Source organism: Cydia strobilella, chromosome 17, assembly GCF_947568885.1.
Source record: "Cydia strobilella chromosome 17, ilCydStro3.1, whole genome shotgun sequence".
In the NCBI taxonomy this organism is placed as follows: domain Eukaryota; kingdom Metazoa; phylum Arthropoda; class Insecta; order Lepidoptera; family Tortricidae; genus Cydia; species Cydia strobilella.
The window spans coordinates 12,660,961-12,673,158 of NC_086057.1; the positions used below are offsets into that span (position 1 = coordinate 12,660,961).

Genomic DNA, 12,198 nt, shown 5'->3' on the forward strand with positions numbered 1-12,198 from the left:
ACCTTGCGCAGAATTACATTTTTTGGCTGTCTGTCTGTGTGTCACCAGGCTGTATCCCATGAACCGAGACAGCTAGACAGTTGAAATTTTCACAGATAATGTATTGCTGTTGCCGCTATAACAAATACTAAAAACAGAATAAAATACATATTTAAGTGGGGCTCCCATACAACAAACGTGACTTTTTTGTTGTTTTTTGCGTGGTATGGAATGGTACGGAACCCTTCGTGCTCGAGTCCAACTCGCACTTGGCCGGTTTTTGGGCTCTAGTCAGACTTCTATAGTTATTCAAGTTCGTAGGGTATTAAAAAGTAAAAATTAGGAAAACTCGGTAGATGCGTGACCGAAGTAAGTTTATTTCACATTGCCTCAAACTTGGTGCCGCAACACATACACAGCAGTCTCTCACAATCATTACAACTCTTTCGATTTCGGTATTTTCAGTAACAAACATGCGAATAACTGTAATGAACTTTGATTGCGTTTTCCAACTCGCTTCTTTAAAGGAAGTCGGTTAATTCTTCACGTATATTTCTTCAATGAGACAAAGACAACTTCTCATTCGTTTCAAGGAAACCCGATAATCCTAAAAGATACATCCAGATCTAGTGAATATAAGTAAATATATTATGTGACAAATATGCAACAATATTTCGTCAAGTGACAACCAAAACTCACTAATACTTCCCCAAGTTCAGAGCCAGTGAACCGTACTAGAACCAAAACAAGGTTGATTTTGGTTTTTTTTTTTGCAATTAGCAAAGATAGATATAAATCCGTAATAGATGGATACAGTCTAAGGAAAAAACGTACCTCGAAAATCAAGAAAATTTGATTCTCGTTCAGAGGGCGCTACTAGTTTTGGCCTACAGTCGTATAGATGGCGTTGACGGTTCGTTTGTTATTTAACAATTTTTACGCATATCAGTGAAAGAACATGGGTCAAAATCATTAAAATAATTAATGCAAATAAAAAAAATCATTTATCTGTATTTAAAAACATTTTATCGTATTTTTATAAATCTTCATTTTTAGTTTTAAAGTGTGTCGACAGATGGCAGTGAATTTATTGGGGTTTGGCTTAAAGGACTCTCATCCAAGCCATAAATGTAAAAAAAAAAAATTGGGGTTACAAAATTTACTATGACAGTACCGCTCTAGTATAAGTTACTTTATGCAATTAGTGAGTTTTGTCTGTCGATTTATTCGTTTTGACTTCACAAGAAATCTAACGTTCCACTTCCTTGTTAGACTGTAGGCTGAACGCTGGCAGTTATAAAATTAAGCATTCGCCAGATCTGGACGCACCCTAAGACGAAAGTAACGAAAGTTCACATCCAGGCAAAAAGTATAATTTTCCTGAAACTACTGAAAAGTACCACAAACAGAGTAAAAGTCGTTAATACAAAAATAATATAACTAATGATATAGGTTGAAAATCACGCTATTCACGCAGTTTACAACGCCATTGACATTTTTAATCGTCCGTGAGTACAAATTCAAAACACAAGTGCTTAAAGTGTATTTTATCTTCCAACAAAGAGATTGGGGATGACTCACGGCTTAATGCAATCGACGTCGGATATATTAGAGCAGCCAAGGACCGTAAAAATATCTGAACATGAACTCTAACCTCTTAACGATAGAGATGTCACCATATAATTGTTAGGTCCTTGGTCGCTCCGACATATCTGAGTGCGACTGTAACTTTAGCACTCAGGTTAATCTTTTCGCCGCCACGTCAATGAAATAATAAAGTATCACGAACGCCATGTTAAAAATTGCACGTAGACAACCCGTATAACACATCAAGTCGTGGCGTGTGGGAAACGATATGTACTGACTTTATATCAACTCAATGGCGGCGAAAAAGTTACTGTAAAACGCACACATTGCGTGGATGGCAATAAGGTGCTAGTGGCATAAATATACTATAAGAAATCGACCTTATTGAGAATGTCTCGCATTTTACAGCGAGCTGCAAAAAGTGCATACCCACTTTATGAATGAATTCCATTTATAGAGTGGGTATACAATTTTACAGCTGTGTGTAAGCTTTTATCACACTTGTTCGTAAAAAATATGGGCGATAATGAAATATTACCTAATCGTTAACAATTTTGTCTATATCGCCCTTATGTTTTAAACGTTCGGCGTTCAAAATCTTAAGAATATATTAATAAAAGATACCCCACAAGCTCTGTGGACTACATTTCAACCCCATTATTCATAAAAGTTTACAAGCCTCAATTAGTTAAATTATATTATAACCCTTTCTAACAAATACATGCGTCAAAGTTACAGAATATGACAAATAATCAATAGCTTATTGGGGCTTGTAGCGCGTTTATGAATAATGCCATGTGTCTCGCACACAAGGCAATGCAACTATACCTACCCATCAATTTATTATACGCAACAAAGGCTTACAATTACATTTATTTACAAAATTTACATGAAAATAACGCAATAAACAATTTGTTACAGCTGAAAGTCTATACACAAAGACAATCTTCCAACAGTTCTGCAGCTCGTTATATAAGAAACGGAACTTTTTCAAAGTCCACTCCGTTACTAGGTATTTAAATAATAATTACATGTTAATAATATTACCTCTTTATATGTTTTCGATCGCACAACGGTATCAATTCAGACAATCACAAATACAGATGTAGTGCATCATTATTTTCCATCGTATTTTCACGGAAACGTACGAACGTGTCTTGCTACTTCAGTCAGTCTCGGGACATTTGTAATGAGGTTGACTGAAGTAGTATGACAAATACGAACGTTTCCGAGAAAATACGATGGATAACAATTATGCACTGCATCTGTACTCATAGTTCAGCATTCGTTCATTTAAATAACTTTAATTTTAACTATAAATCTTGTTTAATTTAACCCTAAAGTATTAGCAACCGGAGCGGGCGACGTAGGCCTGCGCGACATTTGTACTTTACTATTCTTTTAGACTTACCTCCTTGAACATTTAACATGATTTTCAATATTGAACAAGAAAGGAAAGCATGAAAAAATAAAAGAGCAGAGAGTTCTTAAAAAGAGCGGGTAAATAAATAAACAATTATAGTTTGTTCCTTTTTTAACTATGAAGTTATTACCCATAGAAAATAGTATGGAACGCTCATTTGTTTCTTGCATAGAAATTGTATGGCGTAATGTACTTTCAGAAAAACATGACTATAGACGTCATTTAACAATGTTCGAGAAATCCACATACCTATAATTACGAATGTTGTCTATCTCAAGTGATATTTCGAATTAGATAGGATAAACTAACATTTGCAGGTGTTAAATAGATTGTTACGATAAGATATAGCATATGGTTTTTATAAATTTTTCGTTTGTAGTAGTGTGGGGTTTTTTTTATTAATATTTTTACGTAAATATGCATTCATAAGTATTTATTCAAATTGTAGTCATTTTATAATATAAAAAAGAAGGTTAAGGAGGAAAGCCGACTCCTCCACCATGTGGGATAAATAGGTAGGAAGAGAGAGAGAGAGAGTAGTCATTTTATTCTATCTAATCCGGGTTTTTTTTGTTAGGACGCTCGCTAAATTAATTATGTGTTATTCTGTACGGAAATTAGAGTGCCCCTAGTACATCTCGTTCCGTTTAATGAGTTTATAGTTTTTAATATCATTTCAACGATTACGGTTACAACTTTAACATTTTTTTTTCTCGCTCGACGTCGGAACTCTCTACTCTGTAAAAGCAAATATTATCTCGGGTCCGTCTCTCGAACGTGCCGGACACTTGGTCGCGGTCGCATCACACTCGCACAGGTGTGACTCGCCTAGTCGAAGTCGATGTCCATGTTGTACATGTTGTCGCGCGAGGCGTCGGTGGCGGCGGAGTTGAGCGAGGAGGTGGAGGTGGAGCCGGGCGGCGCGCCGGCGGCGGCCCAGCGCCCGCCGGCCGTGGTGACGGACGTGTCGGACGCGGACGAGGACGACGAGTCCGCCGCCGCGTCCCACGCCGCGCCCGGCGCCCGGCGGCGCGCCAGGCGTCGCAGCCGCACCCGGGGCACTGCCCGTGCCGAGGAACAATCAGTATACAAACAATATACATATAGATAGATACAATACTCTTTTCATTTCACATCACCTATTCGAAAAAGGGCTTTTTCTTCCCCGCTAGGAGGGATCAAAGTGGCACTTTTCTTCCCTGCTAGGAGGGATCAAAGTGGCACTTTTCTGTTCCAGAACACGATTTTTTTCCTTTTTTGCATGCTATATTTTTAAATTTAATCATGTTTTGGAACATAACAATTTTCTCATGGATGATGTGAAAGCAGTATGTGTCACATGGTAGCAAAATTATTTCCACCTTGGGCGTTAACACTTGAATCCCTACGCTTAGGATTTTATTGTAGAATCCTTCTCTTCGTTCAGGATTCAATGTACGCCCTCGCCGTAAATATGTCATTATGCTCCCTTGTGACACAACCTTGGCACACCTCAGTAAAAGATACAGCTTAAAGTAAAACAATTGATATAGACAATGAATGAATGATAGATTGATTGTCATTCCAATCCCATGTGAAATGTGGACGAAAACAACTCAAATGGGCAATACCTAGATTAGACACAATAATACTCACGCGTAGAGCTAGGCCGGGGACGGCTTGGGGCTCGGCTTGGGGCTCCTCCGGCAGCAGCGAGCGCCGGCAGATGGGGCACGTGGCGTGCAGCTGCAGCCACGGCTCTATGCACGTCGAGTGGAATATGTGCTCGCACTGCAGCTTAGACACCATCTCGCCTGGAAATAACAAGACAACATTTCAACAAATGTACCTACTTATTATGTAACAGCAGACAACAAGTTAACAGTCCCCGTAATCAACCTGACAAAACCTGATAAATTCGCAAATACAATTTTATGTTAGGGTTATGATTATAAAATATCTAATAATTTATTAACTTTATTGTTAATATAATTCAATATTGACACTCTTCTGCAATGACTCTGTTTATAATAAGTTACTCCACCACTGTCTCAATTGAACACACTCCTGATTTGACGGTTCATGACACATTTGCCACGACTTGCTAAGCCGTGATAGTGACGTATATTAACATTTTGAGAATTTTTCTCTCTAACAGAATATCGGATGTATCAGCAGAATAGAACAAAAGTACCAGGCACACATATCGTCGCTATACTTACTCAACCTCATATCTGCAACAATCATTTGATGGAAATGTCGCTTTTCTTTCATTCGGAATACAGGTGTTTTTGTCATCAAATGAGTGTTGCAGATACGAGGTTGAGTAAGTATAGCGGCGATATGTAACAAAGAGTCTCACTCAACTGGAAGTTTTCCCAACACACTGAACAAGATGTATTTATAGCAGCGATCTATCCCCTTGACAATGATAATTATGATAAATGTACCAGGCACACACAAATAACCCAGAGGCTCACCCAACTGGAAGTTCTCCCAACACACTGAGCATGATGTGTTGGCCGCGGCCTGTTCTTCTGTGACGGCCTCACTGGGTATGGCGGCGATTTGTTCCCGAGGCAGCGGCGGAGGCCCTGCGTTCTCGAGCTGTCCTAGTAACTGTGTCACCACCGCGTCTAAACCTGGGAAATGCAATTTATCATAATGTAAAAATAGTTATTTACGATACAAGTGCGGAAAAGAGGAAATTCGAAACGAGTGGCGATAAATTAAAACACGACCGCAGGGAGTGTTTTTAATCGACACGAGTTGCGAATTACCTATTCGCACGTGTATCGTACAACGTTTTACAGTACATGTGGCCCTTTAAACTTTCGACATATGCACGAAAAGTGCTATTTGACGCACTAGTGCGAGAAAGTAGCACCATATGTACTGTAAAAAATATTAAGTGGTCATTGTAACTTTATAGAGGGCGTGACGTGCGAGAAATGTAGGGAGCAACACAGGAGCCTCGTGTTTATGCGTTATCGGGTTGGCTCCATGGTAAGGGCCATTCTCAAAAAATATGTCTGCGGTCTAATTGCGGCGACCCATACAAAATGTATGGAGTCGTGACAATTAGACGCCGCCGCAGACATATTCTCAGATAATGACCCGTAAAAGTAGTTCAGTAAGACCTACATATGCACCGCTTAAGAGTATGGTCAGACAACAAAATCAGTGTGCATAGGCACGTTAACTCACCCTCGCCGCCGAACACGTAGTCGCCGGGCGCGCCGACGAGCACGAACGGCGCGCCGGCGGTGACGGCGGCGCCGCCGAGCGGGCCGCTGCCGCTGATGGAGTACACCAGCTGCTCCAGCAGGGTCTCCGGCCGCCCGCCGCCGCTGTAACAACATCATAATGAGAATAAGGGTCGGTTGCACTAAACCTTTTCTTTCAAAAAAAATAATTGTATGGCAATTTTCAAAGTTCACTGCTGAGTGACGTTGATCAGTCTACTGCTTGGTGCATCTGTCCGTAAGACTAATTGGCAAAAGCGCTACGGAAGCTTGCTTGGGTTTGCGAAAGGCTTCCTAACTGCTCACGTGAAATAGATTTACAGGACGCATGCAGTGCAGGGGCAATTCACGAAGTGCATGTGTTATTTTAAACGTCAAACTTTTATGAAATTATGACGTTTAAAATAACACTTAACACACACTGTGCTATCAAAATCGCTGCCGAGTTAGCTTGGTCCGACTCTATACAACATTTACAGTCTTCAGGGAACAAGAAGTCTCAATGTAATTCTGTTTAACCTTTCGAGACCCGTCGGCTCCCTGGGGAGCCAGCTATATATACCCATATGTCGCCATATTTGTCCGGGTCTCGAAAGGTTAGGTTTTACGTCTGTAACGCTTACCGGTGTCGCCCTCCTGACATCAGAAACGCCAAGTCACTCAGCATCGGGTGGCTGGCAGTCTGGAAATACAACATACGAGAATATTAGTACCTAAAATATACACGTAAGGCCTGAGTGGACGCTCGAAGCGGAGCGTTCGGCGGGGCGTGCAGCGTGGCGTCGGGCTCACAAGTGATTTGAGCAGCGTGCACGTGCACTAAGGCCGCTCCTATACGTTTGCATTTGTTTAACATGCACGCCGCACGCCCCGCCCCGCTGCACGCCCAACTCGAGCGTCCACTCAGGTCTCAGGCCTTACACTTATACAGTCAAAGTCAATTGAGTTTGAGTACAATAAAAGTCTGGAGGAGGCAGGACTTGAAAGACGTACAGACGACAATAAAATCGTGTACATGTCAACAAAAAAAAAAGGTTAGGTGACAATGTAAGGAAATCTGTATGCGAAATTTGGATTTTGCTGAAATTTGGTGTTTATGCTATTTTTATTTGTAAGAGATGTATGAGATATATTCATCATCAGATCATGAAGATTTAGTAGTGCATTATTGTATCGGCAACACAATTCAAATAGATACATTGTACTGAGGCATTCATACAACAGATTACTTGAATAACAAACGTATCAGTGAATCAGTGACGTAGTTGTGATGCGAAATGATAAGAAAAAGGCAAGGTCGCGAAAATAATTCCGTTTACGCAGTAGGTAGGTGTGTCACACTATTTTAGTCTGTCTTCTGTCGCTATTGTTGCTTTTATAGTCGCCATCAGATATATCGGAGCGGCCAAGGTGCTCACAAATATCTGAACACGCCACTACTGTGAAGGAGTGAGAACGCGAGTTCAGATATTTTTGAGCACCTCGGCCGCTTCTATAAATCTGATGGCGACTGTACTAGTTGTATTAAACACGCTTATCGGAACATCGGTGGACCTTATGTAGCGCAAACTGAAAGTTTCTAGAATAGAGAAAACTGTAGTAATTAGGCCTTCACTATATTATACTAGCTTTTGCCCGCGACTTCGTCTGTGTGGAGTTAGTAATTTGGGTAGCTTAATATTGTCTTCGGTTACCGCGATAGTTACTCATGAAATAAAACTATGAAAACGGATTATATCGCGTAAATTCAATATACGCGATATAATCCGTTTTCATAGTTTTATTTCTTGGGTAGCTTAATTTTCATCCAACCTGCTTTTTATTGATTTCCCATACAAACTGCCACCCCCCTTTTCACCCCCTTAAAGGATGATTTCTGGAACAAAAACTACCCTATGTCCTTCCCCGGAGCTTTAACTATCTCTATACCAAATTTCAACTAAATCGGTTCACGGTTTAAGCGTGAAGAGGTAACAGACAGACAGACACACTTTCGCCTTTATAATATTAGCATGGATTAAGGCGTGCTTTAACTCTTTCTGATGACGTGTACAAATTTTCATTACGATATAATCACCCTGAAACGCACAACGTTAAGGCTAAAGCTCTTTTTGTATGGCGATTTTGGATATTCAGAGGTCTTGTATTTAATTCATGATAGACCGCGGGCCAGGCGCGAACTTCGTGAGTCATCGCATCTCAGGCGATAACTCGTAAAGTGGTTAAGGGCGATGTGTAATGAGCCCTCGTGGCCGTCAGCTGCCGCGCTGTGGGTTGAGCAACGGCAGTAAGTAAAACAAAACAAAAATAAACTGTTCATAGTTTATATGTATGGTAACGGAATGGAAGAAACGAAAAATGTATGGAAATTTTAGGACATTTTTTTTCTCCTATGAGGATACTGATTATACAACATGTTGTGTTCCATTGTAGTAAAGACTTACGAGCCGATTTTGGTGAATGAAGTGTCGATTGTTTTTATAACGCTTAATCATCCGTTCTCTTAATCTGTCTAATAATAGTAATAATACATTGTATAGACAACTAATAGACAATACAAGACGCTATGTCAAAATACGTAAGAACTTTATACCAAGCACTATAGAACAATGAAAATCGTATCAAAATCAATAACAGGAGTTTACCCTATTATGGGTAATTCCCGTTAGATAAGTCCCATTAAGTAGTTACGAACGTCATACGACTTACCCCTTTACATAGTATTACGTTCACAGCCGGCTAAGTTAGTTTCTGAGAATTATGGAATAGTAGGTAATGGAATAATCCACACACAGACAGAACCGCTACTGTATTTTTTACGACGTACCTACTCAATAAGGCTAAAATATCATATTATGTATAAACAACAACATCAAGTAGGTCAGTCATTCTCAAAGTGTGCTCCGCGGACCCCTAGGGCTAAGCAAAGCCTCTGTGGGGGCTCCGCGAGGAAAAATCGAAAACAAATCAATAACCAGTTCTTCTATATCTCTGATCTATAGTTAAATAGTGACGAACGACTTTTTTTTTTGGGCTCCGTCATTTGCTTTCCAAAAGGGTTCCGTCGCCAAAAAAGTTTGAGAACCGCTGAAGTAGGTAATATCTTATTTCTCATCGACAATTCTTATTGCAAAGAGATAAAATCCACTTTCGACCAACTTAGTTCATATTAGCATGAGTCAATCACAATCAGTTAAGTTATTCGCGTAAAGGAGCGGCGCGGCGGCCGCTGCCCTCTCAAGGTCACGTGTCCGACTGTCCGTGACCAATATGTGGGCCCCATGTGTCAAACTACAATGCTCACACATTCGGAATGTCGTTCCGGACTTAGGAAATCTAATTTTGAATGCATCTATTCAAAATGTGGGACATTTTACAAAGTCCAAAACAAATATTTTATTTCGGAAACAGCTATTTGTAAACCTCAAACGGAAGAGCGGGGTTTCCTGACATACATTCATCTACTAGGAAATTCCAGCCATTATATTGTAATTGTAATTTATTTGTTACCTAAATAAACATTTTCATTTTTTTTTTTTTATATTTTGTCTATTTGCCTTGAAATTAAATAAATTGTTTATGAGTTTGTCAGTAATTGATAGGACTTTAGTTTTTCAATGAAATAAGTTTTTAAGTTGTAAATAAAATATACATATAAGCTAGAACTGACAGACTTTTTGAACTATACTTGCTTACTTTTATTTAGGTGGAGAGTTTAAATTTATTCGTAATTCAATTACAATATATCGATACCCTAGTTCACATTCATACTAATTACGATGAAAATGTTGTTGTAATTAGTACAATAGTGCACAAACAGTCTCAATAACAACCAAATTTTCCGGGTATTTAGAACGAGTGTAAACTGTTGTCGCGGGATGTCGCTATAATACGCGTATAGCGTTGTCTCGCTCAAACGCGGGATTATTGTATTAAGCTTTATATGTTATATGACTAAATTTTTATGGCCTGGCGCGGATGTCTTGTGTGGCTTGGTGGCAATGAAAGTGTAAAGGGGCCCACTGACTATCAGTCCGCCGGACGATATCGGCCTGTCAGTTAGAACAAAAATTTGACAGTTCCGAACTGACAGGCCGATATCGTCCGGCGGACTGATAGTCAGTGGGCCCCTTTAGAAAAAAACCTGACTTATTTCCATTAAATATAGTATTCATGAACTTGATAGACATGTTTTGGTAAAACAAATGCTCTGAAATTGGTTCATCCGTTTGTGAGCTATGATGCGACAGCGACAGACATACCTTAAAAATTGTATACAAATCCAGTTTCTTCAGAAATTGCAATAATATTCAATGTGGAAAAGAAAATGCAAACATGCATATGTATGATAGATAAGGAACTGCGGTTAGGTATTTATTTTCTCTTACTGATAACAGAAAGCATGGACCTGTTATTATGTGATATATTGTGGCTAAATTGGCAAGTGTAGGTATGTTTATATTTTCATAATAATAATGACTGTCATGTTCTTTTAATATAAACATATTTCTAGAAACTTCTTGGCATTCCTGTTAATTGAATTTCCTGTTCAAGAGCATTGAACTTATCAGATACATATGAGTAGAAATCTTAATAAAATTATAATAACTCTATGATACCTCTTAAATTGTATTGCAAGGTAATACTCATGAATGATTAGACTTATATTGACCGGGATATAGACCGTGATTCTTTTTTGTATTATTTATGAGCTTTTTTGTAAAGGTAATCACGGTCTATATACCAGTCAATATAAGTCTAGTGAAACTAACCATGAATCATTCAACTCTCATGTATGATATTAAGATTCCTACTTATATCCCTAGTAACACTTATTTCCTATCTCGGAACATTGTGCAGTCAGGGGCAGCCCTAGTGCGGTGCGTCACCAACACCTTGACAAGGGTGCCAGTTTTAAAAAATGCCTAGAGCCCTACTAAAATTTTAATTAAAAGGACTCTCACAACAAAAATCAGATTCCGCACCATCTAAACAAATTGCTAGGGCCACCACTGTGTATTAGTTATGTTTGGTTATCTTAATTGCTAAGTTTACCTTGTAGACTTTGAGAAAGCCCTGCAAGGAAAATAATCAGTAATATTTGGTCATACTTGATGTGTATCATCTGAATCATCTAAATTGCTCATGTCTGCATCACTGAAATCATCTCCGGAGAGTGCTGAGCCCTCCGTCTCACTCTCAAGCTGTTCAATGAATCCACTCGCACAATATGGACATCTGTAATCCTAAAAAACAACATGGTTTTGTTAAAAAAAACATTAATAAAAAAAGAAACCACTAGCAGTTCACTAAACAATTCACATTACTTCATGTTATTTCCATTCCGTCCAATACAATCCTAATATAATTATGACGGTTTTAATGTTACAGTTCTAACTAGAAAAAGATGTTCTGAACTTCCTTCTATATCCATAAATAGTTTTTATTGAGTATTGACATTTCAACATGATGTAATTTTTCCAACAATTACGATATCGATTGTGGTAACTCTGTTTCGGCATTTAAAGAGACCAGTGGCTTAGTTTTTTCAGCAAGTGCAGGGACCTGCCTGCGAGGATTTGCAGACATTACTCACACAACCATGTTGACTTTACCGACAAAATAACAATCGGATATTCGTTCAATATGACCTTGGCCGGTACTGCTATAAGCCCCGGATGAGGCGACGTGAATGTAGAACAAAATACAATGGTAAAAATAACTTTACTATTGATTTTACCTGCAAAACATCCTCAAATTCTATGTTACACCTGTGGCAAAAGAAGCGAGCGGGAGGTCTCCGCTCCACCACAGCGTCAGCCATTCCCTGGTTTTGATCACAGCTTTACAACCAGATAAAAAAACGATTTTATTGTATATCCTAGGACTGTGCTTTCAAATAATGAACAAAAATTTATCAATCGCCATTTTTCTTAGACATGCACAGTCCAACTTTTTTTGAATTGATGAAAAGTGATGGACTAT

At 39.1% G+C, this 12,198-nt stretch overlaps 1 protein-coding gene across 1 annotated transcript; it reads right to left on the minus strand.

Moving 5' to 3' along the window:
- Positions 1–2,423: 2,423 nt before the first annotated feature.
- LOC134748729 (E3 ubiquitin-protein ligase RNF126-like) lies at positions 2,424–12,191 on the minus strand. The gene is made up of 7 exons (XM_063683503.1): positions 11,954–12,191; positions 11,325–11,459; positions 6,837–6,895; positions 6,176–6,318; positions 5,449–5,610; positions 4,625–4,782; positions 2,424–4,050 (listed from the first exon to the last, which is right to left on the minus strand). Exons 1-7 carry the CDS (start codon positions 12,035–12,037, stop codon positions 3,793–3,795), a joined length of 999 nt encoding a protein of 332 aa, XP_063539573.1. The 5' UTR covers positions 12,038–12,191; the 3' UTR covers positions 2,424–3,792.
- Between the last annotated feature and the right edge of the window lie 7 nt (positions 12,192–12,198).

What these genes read in the sequence shown, in the direction of transcription:
- LOC134748729 (XM_063683503.1), bottom strand. Translation starts at nt 12,037, where the DNA reads ATGGCTGACGCTGTGGTGGAGCGGAGACCTCCCGCTCGCTTCTTTTGC. An exon ending in ATTCAGATGATACACATCAA is followed by an intron (nt 6,896 to 11,324) that starts GTATGACCAAAT and finishes TTGTATTTCCAG; the next exon opens with ACTGCCAGCCACCCGATGCT. An exon ending in TTGGGAGAACTTCCAGTTGG is followed by an intron (nt 4,783 to 5,448) that starts GTGAGCCTCTGG and finishes TGTTATTTCCAG; the next exon opens with GCGAGATGGTGTCTAAGCTG.